Consider the following 18,367-nt stretch of genomic DNA (forward strand, 5'->3'; position numbering starts at 1 on the left):
TCTTCTCTTCTACTGCTGACCAAACATCACCAATAAGGACAATCTTTCCCAAATCAACATTTCATTTAGCATTACTTAGTCAAATTTATAAAAAGGTCAACATACCTCTGCCTTTCTTTGTCTTCCAGTTTTGGTGTTCCCTTTTTCTTGCTAATGTAGCTGAATTCAAATGACATATTCTCCAATTTTGTTCTTTAATGAACAATTTCATGCACTCTCACTACTACATGTAAGTCATTTCAGTATTTTTTTTTAAAAAAAGATTTATTTTATTTCTCTTTCCTCCCCCCCCCACCCCAGTTGTCTGCTCTCTGTGTCTATCTGCTGCGTGTTCTTCTTTGTCCGCTTCTGTTGTTGTCACGGCATGGGAATCTGTGTTTCTTTTTGTTGCATCATCTTGTTGTGTCAGCTCTCCCTGTGTGCAGCGCCATTTCTGGGCAGGCTGAACTTTCTTTCGTGCTGGGCGGCTCTCCTTATGGGGCGCATTCTTTGCGTGTGGGGCTCCCCTACACGGGGACACCCCTGCATGGCAGGGCACTCTTTGTGTATATCAGCACTGCGAACGGGCCAGCTGCACACAGGTCAAGGAGGCCCGGGGTTTGAACTGCGGACCTCCCATGTGGTAGATGGACGCCCTAACCGCTGGGCTAAGTCCACTTCCCTCATTTCAGTATTTATCAACATGTCAAGTTTAATATCAAACAGTGCTGATGTTTAAAAATAAAAAATTTCCTCCTTAGGTGTAGCTTTCCTCCCTTAGATACATTTTTCTTCTATCTAGCAACCAAGTATTCTTCTCCCAAACCTTTGCTGTTTTTATTTCCTTTGGAGAACATATTTGAATTGCTGGGAAAAACAGAATGAGAATATTCTTCTACCTTACTCATTCTTACAATCACCCCCTGACTATATATCTCTACATCAATCTCTTCTTCCCCTTTCTAAAGGAGGAAAAAGAAGAAACCTGTAATTTGAGTTTACTCTTCTCACTATGTACACCATTTTTTCTGAACTTTTGTTTTTTATATCTAGGATTTTCAGTTTCCACATTCTAACTTCATAGCATTTTTTTTTCTCTGTCAAACTTAACGTTATGTACTTCTCCATTCTCAGCCGCACATTCTCTAGGGTAAGTCTCCTCTTTTTCATATCCATTCTCTTGACTGTTAATCACTACAAAAACTTTTGCTGTTCAAATTCAATGCAAGTATAAACATACGAATTAATAAGACATAAATCTGGGAAGCAAATTTGGCTCAATGGATAGAGCATTTCCCTACCACATGGGAGGTCCAAGGTTCAAACCCAGGGCCTCCTGACCCATATGGTGAGCTCGTCCACGTGCAGTGCTGATGTGCACAAGGAGTGCCCTGCCACACAGAGGTGGCCCCATGTAGGGGAGCCCCATGTGCAAGGGGTGCGCCCCATAAGGAAAGTCGCGCACGCAAAAAACAAAAAAAAAAGTGCAGCCTGCCCAGGAGTGGGGCCACATACATGGGAGCTGATGCGGCAAGATGATGCAACAAAGAGAGACACAGATTCCACGTGCTGCTGACAAGAATACAAGCAGACACAGAAGAACACACAGCGAGTGGACACAGAGAGCAGACAACTGGGGGAGAAGGGGAGAGAAATAAATAAAAAATAAATCTTAAAAAAAAAAAGTCATAAATCTAGACCATCTCAAACATAGCCTTTTATTTTTAATCACAAATGTCAGGTTTCAGTTTTTTCATACATAAAACATTTCCACTTTACTATTTTAAAAAAAGGCTATTTCCAGATTTGTGTTTCACAGCACATTTTTCAGGAAATAAATTATGTGGAAATTCTTCTAAAAATTAGATAGAGGGATTTTGGTATAAAAAAGTACTTAACCTATTGTGAAGTAGTAAAGACATTTTTATTCACTATCTTAATAAGTGCTTATTACCAGAAGTATGTCAAACATGGTAACTAGGCTGAAACATGAAAACATTAGCTATTCAAGTAAAACAGTAAGTTTTGCATAGAAATTACAACTGTCCACTTGTGTTTGGCTTGTACTTTAGTAACAGTAGTTTTAAGTTTATATAACCGTTCCTTATATTTATGGTTTCAAGCAAGTTGAATCCTTCTCTATTGCTGTGATGGGCATAAATTTACCATTGCCTTAAAAAAATTGTATCCTATGACTATGGTAACAACTGAGAAAAATTACAATTTCAACAGAAAATGTCACATCTCTGAATATGAAAGGTTCTTCTAAACCCACAATGGAAGCTATTTAAAATGGAATATAATGGAGTAAATTATACTGTGATCAGGCAACTAGCTATTTACAATCTCATTTTTGCAATATACTTTTAATATTCTGCTGAAAAAGTAATTACAAAAAATGTGCTTTCAGGGCTAATTAACACATACAAAGATAATGTCTGAGTTCGAAAATTAGAACAGTATTTCTGGTACTGGTGGCATGGATCACACACCTAGAGAGATGAACAAAATTAATAAAAAAGAAGGGGCTTCTTGCTGGGATCCTACCACAGACAGATGAGTATCCTATGCTCTTTGAGAATTTATATCTTCAAAGAGGTAAAAAAAGTCCCCCAGGTGGTAATGCAGATGAACCAGGTTTGGAAAACACTGTTTGGGAACATGGAACTAGGTGTGATCTAGTCACTGACCACAGAGATTTAAAAAGAACTCTACTGACCTAGTCTGCTTAGCCCAGTTTGGAGAGTAAAAAACTGTTACTGACCTACACCAAATTGCTAAAAATTTTTTAAATTTTTTCCTAAAAATAATCTGCAGCAATTTAAAATGTCCAATAGTAGAACGGTACTTTCATTTATGGCACCAAAGTTTGCACTAAGGGAAGCTAAATTATATTAGTAGCTACCTGAGAACTTTTACCTACAAGAGAAAATATCAGAGTGCTCAAAAAATATTTCATGCAATTAAACAGATAAAGAACTGGTGAAGGAAGCAGATGTGCCTGAAGCAGCAGAGCAAAACAAGCAAAACAAACAAAAAAACCAATTCAGTGGTTGAGCGATGGCTTCCCACATTGAGGTCCCAAGTTCAACCCCCAGTACCTCAAAAGAAAAAAGAAAAAAAAAAAAAAAAAAGAACTGGTGAAAACTGAGGGTAAAAAATAACTAGTTTATGCAGACTGGAGGTGATGTTGCAATTTGGGACAAATAATGTAGGTATAGTGGGAAGGAGTTTAGCAATTTCCAGCTGTTTTGTGGTAATCTTTAGGAAACATTGACTGAAAGAGAGAAGTACAATAGGCATTAAGCCTAAGTATAAAATGTAAACATTCTTATAAAAAAATTGCCACGGAACAGTACAACTTATAGTCATGCTGGTCAAATTTGCAATATATATTTATGCAAACACTCTAAAGGAAGAAAAGTCCTACACAGTATGTTTAGTTTGATATTAAATGGATACCTATCATGAAAACTCTAGACAAACTCTGGTGATTTTTAGCCTAAGAATATATAAATGCAGATGACAAAGAATAAACAGATATAAATGCATGGCTTTTTGATCTATTAAATCACAAATCTTTACTAGTCATCCATTAATCAGAATATATCAGGCTAAAAAACAACTATGAATTAATTTTATAAAATATTGGTATAAACTGAAGTATAGTCAAACAGAAACATTCATTAATCAAAATAACTTATTTTTTTGTTCGTTGGATCATTTTTCCTAGTCAACTTCATGGAAAGAAGGGGTTAAAAAAACCTTATTTCACAATGCACGTATATGCTATGAATGTATGCTTCCTTTTAGTTCCTGTATTAGGCACCTTAGGTACATCATTTTTTTAAATTTTCACAACTATCACCATCATTAAATGTAGAGGCAGAAACTAGAATCATAAAAGGTAGGCAACTTGGCCAAGGCAACATAGCTAAATGGATGGAAGGAGATTCAAAACTAGATCTGCTAATAAATTAGAACATATCTGAATATATCTGTTAAGATGACAGGACTCTTTCTTATACTTTAATGCATATTAAGCATACAACATTTAATATAACCCATATTAAGTACAGCCTATGGCATAACATACAGCCCTTGATGTAGGGTATGTATATATGCTTATTGAAAAATACTGCTAAAATTTTATGAAGGGATAAAGAGGATTATGAAGAAGTAAATATTTTAAAGAAAAAAGGTAACTGCACAATATATTGTGCTGGAGGATAAGCTTCTATTTTGGTGCCATTTAAAATTATTTAGAAATTTATCAATTAACAGTGGTGACAATATGTATCAATGTGTATCAACTATATCAGTGATAGAAATACTTACAATACTTACACCTTAGTCATCTATGCTAATTCATACATGGCTGAAATTTATTCTTAGCGATAATATATATACCAGCAAACTTTCCATGGTAAATTGATCCCCTTAAAATGGTAAAGAAATTAATTTTTCATTGCTGTTACTCTTAATTCAGTTGTGTTAAGTACACTCTAAAACCAGATTTCGAATACTATTATTTCCCCATAAATGAGACAATGCCTTTGGACAAAACTCCTAGGTTCTTTTGACCTGAACTTTCTTATAACTAAGATGAGCTGTTAATCAAGTTGGTTTTAAATATATCTCCCTAGAGTCATGGAAGGTTTAGCAGAGACACCTTGGGGACTCCCTGGGGCTTACCATTTCCACCCCAGCTTCAACCACAACACTATTTCTTGATTATACACTGGTATTCTATACAAGATGTCCTTTACCACATTTCTTTCAAGCAGCAAAAACTCCCCCCCCACCCCCAGTTATGAGATTAGATCAACAGTATGAATCTAAAACTGGGAAACAAAAGACTCTGGAGTCTGACTGCTTGGGTTCAAACTCTAGCTCTACCACCCATTACTTTTTGATCTTAGGAAATGTACTTAATTTCCATAGCCTCAATTTCTGCATCAGTAAAACAGTTATAGTGAAGATTAAATTACATATGTATAAAGCCCTTAAAACAGTGCTTAGCACATGTGTGATTGCTATTATTAAGATTACATTGATTCTGTAAACCTCTATATCAATAATCTAAAGCAAAATTATTTGGAAATATCATTTTAAATATCAAACTTCAAAGAAATGTAGCATGGCTGAGTAACAAATTTATAATTATTAAGGCAAATTAAAATTATTCAATTATTTCAACACCCTAAAGCTATCTAAATATCCTAGTTTGAGATCAGTGACAATGTACTCATTTATAAAAAGACCAAACATGTTTAGTCTAACCATTCCAGACTAAAAAAAAAAATCCAATTAACTGTCTTCCCCTCTACTATATTACATAAAAAAATTCTTAGAGGAAGTTAGGGCTTTCCTATAAAGATAAAATAAAAAACCCTTACAATTTATTCCTTGTGACATATATTTTAACTGTATTCAAAAGGCTTTTACTTCCTGGTCCTCAATTACTGTCAAAGAGGAGAGTCCCTCCTTGGAAGCTGGGTTGGGTACCTGTCATTAACCTGTCTGTTTCTAAAACAGAACATACTTCCTCCTTCCACTATACAACTCAAATTAGGTACCCAAACTAACTAAAATAGCATTTATCACAGTGAAATACAAAGAACACTAGTTTTGAGAAGTAAAATGTTAATATTTATCACAAATTAGCCCTTAGGTTTTATAAAGATACTGTAATATGATATAGAAAAAGGCTTGTCCTAAATGTTTTCCTTTCTAGTAATTTCTCCTTAGGGTTTTACCAAATCCACTATGCTTATTTCCACTTTTCTTTGTTTTTCCCATCCACTGAGGCTAAAGAACATTATTAGACCCTCTAGTTTAAAAATACTCACCTTTACTCTCTCACCCTTGACTCCATCACAGAGAAGAGCCCCAGGTTATGAGAGCCACTGCTTTAAGATGACCCTTCTTGCTGCTCCTCACTAGCCCCCCTCCCAGCTCCATGCATATTCTAAGCCTTACTTAACCTGCATCCAAAGGATTTGCAGGTTCACAATTGGGTCAATAGTAGAAAATACTCTCATGCCTAAGAGTACATTACTTATCAAAATTACTTGTGCCATTTCTGAAATAAAAAGACCTTTGGTTTCCCTTGTTGCCAATCTCTGTAATTTATCCAATTTTTCCATATACTTATTATAATCTGACAGTCACATCTTTCCATCTTCATAAAGATGTTTAAACTACATTCCAGTTTACGGATGTTTCATCCATTTTTGTTTTTAAATTAAACATTTAAAAAATTGTTATTGTACTCTGAGGCCAAATGCCATAGCTTAGAACAGTAAAAAATGTAGCATTTAAAGATTTCAAATTAACTTAATAGTGCTGTACTAAAATAAAAGGCAGCTAGAATGAGTGATTCCTTTGAAGTACTGTTAAGAAAAACAAAAACAATAAAATGACTTACTTGATTGTCTGCAGAAACCTCACTCTGTCATTGATCTCGTCTGGGATCTTACTGAGAATTTGTTTAAGTGCTCGTGCCTTTTCATTTAGGTCCTGGAATTCTGGCTCTGGTCGCTCAATTAGATATTCTGATAAAATAAATAATAATAAAAAAACTTCATGCAACTTCCCTGCCAAATTCAAGTTTAAAAGAATTCCCAACACTGGCCAATGAGTAAGAGGAAAAAAAGAAAGGCCAGATAATTAGGAAAGACAGGTCGTAAAGCAGAATTCATTACAGTTCAAATTATTAGTTCAGTAATAACATAAGGGCTTCCTTCCAGAAGAGTATCAGAAAATGAAAGATAAAACTTTTTCAATTTTAGGTAAATGGAAATTCCAAAAAATCTTAAAAAAAAGAGGTAGGTGAGTCTTAACCAAATTCATCAGGTCTCTGAAGCTACATTTAACAAGGAAACCTTAAATGAAGTAATGATATTCATAATGAATACAAAGGCAATATCTAAAATCTGTCAATGCGGAAGATGAATAATATAATAACTATACTGAATATAGTCCATTATTAATCCCAAACCCGAAACTAAACCTACTAGAATCTACAGCACATTCTTGATAGCTCAGTTAAAAATGAAAAACAACAACAAAAAACAAACACAAACACAAAACCACAAAGGCTGGGGTCACAGCACAGCAACTTTGGAAGGAAGGTTCACTCTTCAATTGACCTGGCAGAGGCAAAATAAATTTACCACTGGAGTCAGCGCAGACTTGGAAGCATCTGAACTCTTGACAACTCATCAATATACTCTTGCCTAACAGGATGCAAATGCTCAAGTCTAGAATAATTATGAGGACTTTCTTATAAAGATGGAAGATTCTGCTTCATTAAAATGATAGATTCAGTTAAAATATCTATTTTTCCCCTTCCCTTTATAAAATTAAGGGAAATTACATAGCTACATTTCTCTAAATTAGAATTAAAAAGGCTACTGAAGCTAAATGAAGTCCATTTCTAACGTAAACAAAAGCAAAAAAATGCAAAAAGAAATTAAGGATAGTTATCTTGCTCTTCCATATCTACACTTAAAAATTAAAAGTATCATGTAATACTTAAAGGTGAAATTTTAAAAACTCTTCCATTACTTTCAAACTGTGGTTTGCTTTAAAGTTAACACAACAGAAAACAGCCATTCCAAAGATCTTATTAGATCCTACTAATGGGGACAAAAAACAAAAACATGCAACATAAACAAATGCTTTACTTCAAATAAAAATGTGACAAATATAAAACAAAAAGCAAGAAAAACCACACTTCTATTTTTCATAGATTTGCTTTCATGAATCACCATCACCAAAAATAATAAGATGACAAAGACAATTTTTTGTTAACTGAAAATATTTTGGAGGAAAGTGCTTTTCAATTTTTGTAAGAAAATTAAACAAGGCTCTTCTGATACCTTCTACATCATCAGCTGCCATACGAAGGAGAGACTCTGTGAAGTTAACCTCTACACTTTTTTTCTCTAAAATTTTCATAATGATGTCTTGCGTGAGACCTGGATTTTCCTTTTCAGCCTATAAAAAAAAAGAGAGCTAGTTTTGAAATGTCGAAACTACATGAGCATTTCAAAGCTAAACCTTGATCATATTAGAATAAAACCTTGATCATTGAGAAAAGTTAAACTGATAAACATAAGGGCAGAAATCTTGCTAAACCAAGTGTCATAATGACATTCATTTATATTTTGTTAACTTTTTACTATAGTCACTTCTCCGTTTTTCATTTGAACCTAAGAACAATGTTCCTACTTCTGCTTTCTACCCTCTTATAACCAAAATAGTATAAAAAGAAATAAATAAGATTATATATTTTTGGTAAGTCATCACTCTTTTCATTAGTTTAAATATACTGAGTATTTTTAGCTTTTTCTTTCTTAGCTAATACTTCAAGATCAAGCAACAATGCTGATCTCTCCAGCATTTTGTAGATTCTTTCAATTTAAATGAACAGAATGCCAGGAAAACAAAAACAAAACAGGATTACTTTTTACAGGCTTTACTGAAGTCATATAATCTCTTCACTACTTCCCCACACGATTTTTATTTCCTATTCTATATTTGTAGCAAGAATATTTCCTTCACTAGTTTTCAGATCATCATTATTCCTTTTACTACCTTCTGAGCCCTTTTCACTAAAGAGTCTGTGTTGGTTCTACGTTACTTAAACGCTCTAGGGCACTAAAATCTAGACATTTCAAGACTGAACATAAAGAGTTCTGAGTTTTGCAACGGTAATTATCAGATTCTGGTTCTTCCACTTAACTTTGACCCATCTTATTTTTTAAAAATTTTATAATCATATTCTAAGTTTGTTTCCTTGAGAATCCTTGCCAATTTTAATCACTAAAGACCTAATTTATGATCTTTATCAGAAATTCTATTTGCTTCCTTACATGTCAAGCACAATCTGTTTCTGCCTCTTCGATTCCACTCTGATATCAATGCAGATACAGCTTTCTTCTTTTTCTATTGCTCTTTCTATTATAACACCTAGTTTCTCATTAGATTTCAAGTATCAAAAAAGTGAAAGGTTGTGGAATGAAATAGGAAAAGAAAATATACACATTTATTTCAATCCTGGGATCACTTTGCTGTCAAGTGCTATTCTGGAAATCACACTGATATATGACTAATAACACAAGAATATGCTACTATAAATTTCATTTCTTTTATAACCTGTTTTGATTTTTACTTCCAGGGATACATTAAAAATAGACTCTGTTAAGAAAAAAACAAGAGTTGGCCTTTAAAGGAAAATTGTACAAATATGGATTAAAAAGATGGCAATAGTAATAATTTGGTAAACTACTGCAAAATTACATATAGTACATACTATTTAAATAGTGGTAACTCAGTGATTTATCTTACAGCTCTAAGTAATAAATCTACATACATAATTATTATCTTGGGGAGCACTAAGTGCCTGCAGGAAATAACAGCAAAAAAACACATCTTTTTGATTAAATTAAAAACAGGTGCTGAAAAGGATTAACTGCTGAATGAAAGCAACATTTTCAATACCAAATTGATCCGGAGTCCCAGGATAGATGGAGCATTACATAAGTCTCACAGAATTTCCTGTTTCAATTCATAGTGCCCTTACTGCTAAAAAGAAATACCTAACAGTGCTGTTTTTATTAAGTAGTTAGGGTCAAACAAATTTAGTACTTATGTATTAATAACGTATTAACTGTTAAAAAAAACACACATAAATTTAAAGAAAAATTATTTTATTCAATTCTTAAATAACTATAATTAGGTATTAATGGAATGAGTATACCATTTGGGCACTGTACAACTTCTTAATCATTGGAATCAAATTGTACTACTCTACCATCCTCATTTCCTACTGCACACTTATTTTCTTGCAGTACTTGCTTTTTATCAAAACTACCAACAAAAGTCCAGCTTCACAAAAATAATTTTATTAATTTACACGAAACTTAACTTTCTCTAAATTTATCCCCCCCCACCAAAAAAAGCTATGGATGAGAATATACACAGAAATAAATACAAGCCATCTACATAAGTTAAAATTTTCTAGTGGTCACATTAAAAAACATTTTTGTGGGATTTATGTATCTTTTAAAGATAAATATCAAAATAAGAAACAGGTAAAATTAATTTAATAATATATCCAGAATATTATCATTTCAACATGTAATCATTATAAAATAATTATTACTGAGGTGTTTTACCTTCCTTTTTATTATACTGTCTTCAAAATCTGGTGTACTTGGAGCAAATCTCAATTCAAACTAGATATACCTTAAGTACTTAACAGCAACACATGGCTAGTAGCTATAAATTGGACAGCTCAGGTCTACAGACAATGAAAAATTAATTTCAAGTCACTTTACTGTACATTCTCAAGGTACCCTTAATCTGTCACATATAGAGATCTTTTTTCCCACTTAAAAATACTTCTACACTTAAGCTCTGTAGTGAAAAAATAGGAAGAGCATCTTTTTGAGTAATAATTTTATGAAAAAATTTTTAGCAATTCAAATAACAGTAAAAGAATTCAATAATATATTCTAAATTTAGCTACAGAGAAAACACTGAAGAAGTCTGTTTCAAAAGTCTGAAATGAAGCAAAGATGAATGCTAAGAAAACAGCATTTGTTCCAGTTCATTCTTTGGAACCATTTTAAGTTTTGCAGCATATACCTATGACAGGCATAGGGCAGCTGAAAAGGTTTTTCACTTAAAAGAAATAAACTGGCAATTATCACATGGTACTTTACATATATGTATAACATACATTTTAATCACCATAATAAATTATTTGCTTTCTCACCTTAATGAAAGCTGCTCTCAGTGTCTGGGCTGCAGATAGATTTACTCTTTCTAGCTGCAATAAAAATTTAAAATCATTATTAATATCAAGCTTCTTGAAAAAAATCACATTTCTCATTTGCCATTCCATAGTAATCACAATGATACTCATTTAATTAACAAAAAACTATTAATGATTCTACATCACCATAATTCTTCAGATAGACAGATTACCTAAAATTTTCATTAGAGACCAAGAAAAATTAAGTTATATACACAGCAATTCTTTATTCCTTTTTTTGTAAAAATATAAGATGTACTTTATTTTAAAACTAAGTTTATTTAAGATAGGAACAAAAAGGAAAATAATAACACTCTAAATCCCTACAGAAAGGATAAACACATTTACCTGAATTATTGAAAATTGGGAGCGTTTACAAATTCTCAATACTCTGTTGTCACAGTTATAGATTTGTCATATATAGCAAACGTGTGTGTAATGAATATAAAATGGTCAACAAAAGGAAAACATTTACTATTTAGATTCTTTCTCTTTCTATTTACCATCTTACTCTTTTAATTGCTTGTGAATCCCTCAGTCAGGGATTAAACTAAAATTAATCTATTTTATTAATTAGTAAATAGCTTCCATAAAAAGTTTGTTTGATACTCAAATGGAATAATATGGATCATCCGTGGATTTCAGAGATTCTTATATCTGTCCTCTATTTCATAAGGATTAAGAATTGGTTACCTAAATTAATAAATCAAAACTTTAATCCAAATGCTTTTAATGTCTATAGTAAATATGTGAGGCTTATAATTTGGAAAGATAAATGTCCTTATTATATACTTTGCATGATTCACTTTTCAGCAAACCAAAGAAGGCATACAATTGTATAAAAATAGCCCCATTTGTAGCAGACTCAACTGCCAGGCTTAAATTACCACTAGGTTCAGTTAGACTGATACTTCTTAAATTCCTAAAGACTGGGTTACTTAACACAATAAAACTCACAGTATATTTTTTATTTGGGACAACATTAAATTTTGGGATAAAAAATGTAACCTTTACAGATTTCTATGCAAGTGAAATACTTCTACAAAAATCTTATGAACATATATTAAACAATAAATATTCCTTTCAATTCCTCGAGGCAATGAAAACCTAAGTTTTGCTTTATAAACAACAGTAATATATTCACATCTATGGATTATGGATCTCCAACACTTTAAAATCAATTTATTTCCTAAATAAGACAGTTAGAAATGCCAAGAACTTTATCTCCCTGTGAGTTATTCACCTTAACTATAAGGCAAAGGCAATAAAACCTGCCAAGATAAAATAATTTATCTCCAAACAACAACCACCACCAAAAAAAAACAATGGTCCATTAATTTAGTATTTAACTTAGCTTTTACAAATCTTATAAAATCTAACATAACAAAGCCTTAGTAGGTAAAAGGGAAGGCACAGGAGCCTAGGGAAGCAAATATAGAAAATAAGTATAAAAGGAATTTATGAAATTAATCAAATTATGTTTCCAAAAGTAAAAGTATTTTCTGCTTCCACTTAATTCATCTAATTATAAAGAATATTTAAGATTAAAAAATTACAGCTGATCTAATCTCAAGTTCTTACGTAAGGGAAGGAACAGACAGACTATGAATGCTTCTACCCTGATAGGAACTCATTTCCATATTTGGTTTACACCACTCTGACCTCTTTCAATAAGTCAAAGGTCTGAGTCAGATGTGTGCCATCAAGTATCATAAGCCTTATTAAGTCAATTCTGTACTGTCCTGCCTGGGTAGATTTTCAAAAAGGATCAAGGCAAGTAAGAGAGGACCAGAATCAGCAGCAAAGAACTGATAAAATCATCCAAGACTGACATAAACATCTCAAGATTAAGTTTACATATGTGTACCTTAGAAAAGAAAGCAAAGTCACAGAGAGGTAAGATACATATGCTTAATAAAAGCTGAAGCATCTAAGATTTCTGCTGGGAGGCATTCTGGGATACATTATATATCCATACTTCTTGCAATCTACCCAAAAGGCTTTAATATTTATATGCTATCAACACTGTCTAGGTAAGTGCCAGGAACATAAATGTTTCTGAATTGAACTTAATCTCTCAACCACAGTTTATCTAAATGCTTCTTGAATCTATTTATAATTACAGCTTATACTACTTAAGTAGCAAGATATGCTTTTATCTGCCCTACTGAATAGTGCTTCTCTCTCAAAATTCTGACTCTGAATTATGTTTTAAATTTTTAAAAAATGTTTTATTGTGGTAAAATACATATAACAAAAATCTTACCACTTTAAAATGCCTAACTGAATGGCATTAAATACATTCATGTCATGCAGCCATTGCCACTATCTAGTTCCAGAACTTTTTCATCAATTATTTTTAACCCATGTTTCAGTTTTAAAAGTTTTAAAAATTTTTATACCATATATAACCTAATATTCTGCCTTTTAACCACATTCAAATATATAATTCAGGGAAAACAGATGTAGCTCAACCAACTGGGCTCCCGTCTACTATACAGGAGGTCCAGGGTTTGATGCCCAGGGCCTGCTGGTGAGGGCAGCTGGCCCAAGTGGCAAGCTGGCCCACATGGAGTGCCGGCCCATGTGGCAACGTGGCCCTGTGCAGGAGTGACCCCTGTGTGGGAATGCCACCTCACATGGGAAAGCTGCCCAGCACATGAGTGTCGGCCGACATTGAGTGCTGGCGCAGCAAGATGATGCAACAAGAGACACAGAGGAGAGAAAATAAAAAGATGAAGAAGAACAGGGGAGCTGAGGTGGTACAAGAGAGTAATCACCTCTCTCCCATTCCAGAAGTTCCCAGGATCGGTTCTGGGAGCCACCTAATGAGAATACAAGCAGACACAGAAGAACACACAGTGAATGGACACAGAGAGCAGACAATGGGGGGAATGGGGGGGGGGTAAATAAAAATATATCTTTTAAAAATATATATACATAATTCAGTGCAGTTAATTTCATTTATTCATTTACAATGTTGTGCTACCATCACCACTACCCATTACCCAAACTTTCCCACCATCTCAAATAGCAACTGTACATTTTAAGCCTTAACTCCTTATTCCTTCCTTACACTGCCCCCTGGAAACTGTATTCTAGATTCTGACTCCATGAGTTTGTTTATTCTAATTACTTTGTATCAGTGAGAACATACCATATTTGCCCTTTTGTGTCTAGCTTATTTCACTTCACATGATATCCTTAAGGTTCATCCATGTTGACACATGTATCAAAACTTCATTCTTTTTTATGGCTGAATAATATTCCATTGTGTGTACTTACCATATTTTGTTTAACCATTCATTGATCAATAGACACTTGGGTTGTTTCCATATTGTGGTGATTGTGAATAATGTTGTTATGAACATCTGTGTGCATACCTCATTGTAGTTTTGATTTGCATTTCTCCACAATTGTATTCTTTTGGCCATCTGTGTAGCTTCTTTGGAGAAATGTCTATTCAAGTCTTCTGCCAGTTTTTCAACTAAGATGGCTTTTTATTGTTGAGTTGAAGGATTTCTTTATATATTCCTGTTATTCAACCCTTCTTGGATATGTCATTTCCAATTATTTTCTCCCATTGGGAAGGATGTCATTTTACTTTCATGATAAAGTACATTGAGGCACAATAATTTTGAAGAGGTCTCATTCATCTATTTTTTCTTTTGTTGCTTGTGTATCCTGAAGATGTTGTAATAAAGCTTTGATAATAAAATCATGTACATCTCACCTGTGCATTTCATGACCATCAGCTTCTGATTAATAGCCTAATAACAGCTATTATTTACAAAGTACCCAATATGGATCAGGTACTTTACATACAGAAAATCTGCAATCTTCATAATCTCTAATCAGCTATCATCATGCCATTTTACAGAGAGAGATACTCAGTTTATATACATTTACCCAATATAACACAGCTGTTAAGTACATACCCAGTCTCTCTGGCACCAAAATCTGTGCCCACTAATGCTAACCTGCTTCCCTGTCCTCATGGCTTCCCAGAGGCTATCCCATCACTCAATCTCTTCAAGTACTTGAGAACCAACATGCCTCTGGAAAGATACAAAAAAAAAAAGAAATAGAACATAGTCCTGCACACCAAGAATTCACTCTATCTAAGTAGCTGCTTGGATGGGATCACTGTCAACTGAAATGAAAAGGAAATTATACAAAGATGGGATTTGCACTAGCCCTTGAAGAGTGTGGCCTCTTAAAATTATCTTCTTTGGAAATTCTTCCATTTACATGTTTTTTAAGGCTTGATAACAAATAGGGGCATAATGATTTTAAGTTTTAAACAGAGTTTATTTCCAATACTTTTAACTAATGACACCCAGCACTTCACTGACCTTTTGGGATTAAGACTTTGGGATTAATGAACCCATGCAACAATTTCTTGGTAGTAACTGATAGCTCTTACACCATATTTTGGGTCTGACTGAGGGAGAAAGGCAAGGTTTGGGCACCCAGACACAAAGGACTTAAATATCACCTGTAAAAAAAAACTGAGGAAAAAGGACAGAATCAGAGTGAGATAAAAGGATACACAAGAGCTCACCTCACTGAAGAGAAGAAAAAGTGCCTGAGGAAGTACAATGAGAGGGAACTAATTGGCTGAGTGACCCTAAACATTAGGTCTCATCCTTACCCCACTTTCTGCCTACTCTGTTTTGTGAGCTTCTCCTGCAACATATTCTCAAAAGCTTTTGAGAATACTTCCTATCAACTGCAAACCTGACAAATTTGTAAAAACTGGTTTTTTTAATCATTTGTAAAAAATGTTTTTAAATCTTACACATGATACTGAAATTCTATAGAGAGCTCATTTATTACATTACTTCTTCCAGGAGCATCAACAGTTCATTCTATGCCTAATTTTCTAGCATCAGGCCAGTTTCCTAAACCTATAATTAAACAAAAAAAATCAGTTTTACTCTTTGGTTGCTCAAGTATAAAAGAGTATTCATAAGTCCTCTGAAAAAATGTTTAAGGTCAAAATAATTAGGTTAATTTGTTTACCCCCCTTTCCCCCGCAAAGATTATTGATTCTGTTTTTCTAAAAGGAACTAGGCTGCTACTAAAAAAAAAAACCTCTTAGTATATCTCTTGTGATTCAAATGAATGAAATGATAAAGGCAAAAAATAAGCATGCTGGAAGAGAAGCAGACAGAATCAAGAGGCCACCTATTAGCTCTTATTCTGACACAAAGAAATCAAATGTAATCAGCTGTGTATACCACATTCAGTAAGTACTTATTCAAAGAATCAGTTCCTGGGGCTGCTAAGTTGTCTGACAAAAAAATCTCAGCAAAGCCACTTAACAAGTATAAAATTATTCCATTAAAACATTGCCTACAAGTACATAAAACTTTATGATGTGATCACAATTTTACAGAAAATGTCACTAAAGGACTCAATAATACTAGCTAATACTTATACAGCGTTTACTTCACACTTGATACTATTCTAAGCACTTTACAACATACTAACTCATTTATTTCACAGAGCATTAGATATACTACCATTTACCCCACTTTACAGATAAGGAAAAATAAGACAAGATTTATAGTTTAGTAAATGGCAGAGCAGTAAATTCAAAGCCAAAACATTAAAAATTCCATGCCAGGAATTTTACTGCCTGACCTTGAAACATACTATAAAGCTACAGTGATCAAAATAGCATGCTCTTGGCATAAAGACAGAAACATCCACCAGGGGAATAGAACTGAAATAAACCTCCACCTCTATGCCCAAATGTTTTTTCACAAACATACCAAATCCATGTTGATATGATAAAACAGTCTGCTCAACAAATAGTGCTAAGGAGAACTGGATAGTCATAACCAAAAGAACAAAAATGGACTCCTATCTTACTCTCTATAAAAGAATCAACTCGGGAAACGGACTTGGCCCAGGGGTTAGGGCGTCTGTCTACCACATGGGAGGTCCGCGGTTCAAACCCCGGGCCTCCTTGACCCGTGTGCAGCTGACCCATGCGCAGTGCTGATGTGCGCAAGGAGTGCCCTGCCACGCAGGGGTGTCCCCTGCGTAGGGGAGCCCCACGCGCAAGGAGTGCACCCCGTAAGGAGAGCCGCCCAGCGCGAAAGAAAGTGCAGCCTGCCCAGGAATGGCGCCGCCCACGCTTCCCGTGCCGCTGCCGACAACGGAAGTGGACAAAGAAACAAGACTCGGCAAACAGATACAGAGAACAGACAACTGGGGGAGGGGAGGGGGGGGAGGGGAGGGGAGAGTAAATAAATAAATAAATCTTAAAAAAAAAAAAAAAAAAAAAAAGAATCAACTCAAAACAGATCAAAGACCTAAATATAAAAGCCAGGACCATAAATGTAGGGAAACATCTTAAAGACCTTGTGATAGGAGGTAGTTTCTTGGAACTTATACCCAAAGCACACAGAATAGAAGAAAACATAGATAAAAGAGACCTCCTCAAAATTAAACACTTTTGCACCACACAGGACTTTGTAAAAAGGGTGAAAAGGTAGCCAACTCAATGGAGAAAATATCTGGAAATCACATGTCTGATAAGGATTTAATATCCTTGACATATAAAGAGATACAACTCAACAATGAAAAGACAAATGACCTTATTTAAAAATGGGTAAAAGACTTGATATTTGTCCCAAGAAGAAATACAAGTGGCAAAAAGAAACACATGAAAAATTGTTCAACTTCACTAGCAATTAGGGAAATGCAAATCAAAGGTACAATGATATGTCATTTCACAGCTATTAGAAGGGCCACTATTAAAAAGACAAAGAATTACAAGTGTTGGAGAGGATGTGGAGAGATAGGAACACTTAATCACTTTTGGTGGGAATGTAGAATGGTACAGCTACTGTGGAAAATTGTTTGGCAGTTCCTAAATAAGGTGAATAGATTTGCCACGTGACCTGGCAATACCACTACTGGGTCTATACCCAGAAGAACTGATAACAGTCAGACAGACATCTGCACACTGGTGTTCAAAGCAGCATTATTCATGATTGGCATAAAGTGGAAAGAACCCAGGTGTCCATCAACTGATGAATGGATAAACTGTTGTATACATCCAATGGAATATTATGTAACTGTAAGAAGAAATGAAGTCCTGAAACATATGACAACATGGATGAACCTGGAGGACATTATGTTGCGTGAAGCCAGACACAAAAGGGCAAATACTGTATGACTGTGCTACTATGAACTAAATATATTGTGTAATCTCATGGAGTTACTAACTTCAATATGGGTCACCAGAAAATAGAATGAGTTTCGAGAATGGAAAGCTGAGGGCTAATTTGTGCAAAATTGGTAAAAAAGGATGTGTTAATCTTTGGAAGTGAACAGAAAGGTGAAAGCCTAACATAATGTTTCTAACTAGCAGTACTATTATGTGGGTATGAAAGTGGTTTAAAGGGAAAACCTTAGGTCATGGATACTACTAAAAGCAAAGCTAAAAAATGTAACATGGAATTTTATAGCATAGTAAAACTGCATGTGAAATATGAATATGGGTAAAAATTGCATATATTAAGACCGCATTTCTTTGAAGTT

At 34.1% G+C, this 18,367-nt stretch overlaps 1 protein-coding gene across 3 annotated transcripts in view; it reads right to left on the minus strand.

The window, feature by feature from the left end:
- PDCD10 (programmed cell death 10) overlaps nucleotides 1-18,367 on the minus strand; it is a 44,675-nt gene that overhangs the window by 4,483 nt on the left and 21,825 nt on the right. For all 3 annotated transcript variants that reach the window (XM_004447942.4, XM_004447944.5, XM_004447943.4), the window contains 3 exons: nucleotides 10,769-10,822; nucleotides 7,866-7,983; nucleotides 6,410-6,536 (listed from right to left, as the gene is read on the minus strand). In XM_004447942.4, the coding sequence (XP_004447999.1) occupies nucleotides 6,410-6,536; nucleotides 7,866-7,983; nucleotides 10,769-10,822 (299 nt within the window). The remainder of the gene's footprint in view (nucleotides 1-6,409; nucleotides 6,537-7,865; nucleotides 7,984-10,768; nucleotides 10,823-18,367) is intronic.

This window comes from Dasypus novemcinctus, chromosome 4, assembly GCF_030445035.2.
Source record: "Dasypus novemcinctus isolate mDasNov1 chromosome 4, mDasNov1.1.hap2, whole genome shotgun sequence".
Taxonomy (NCBI): domain Eukaryota; kingdom Metazoa; phylum Chordata; class Mammalia; order Cingulata; family Dasypodidae; genus Dasypus; species Dasypus novemcinctus.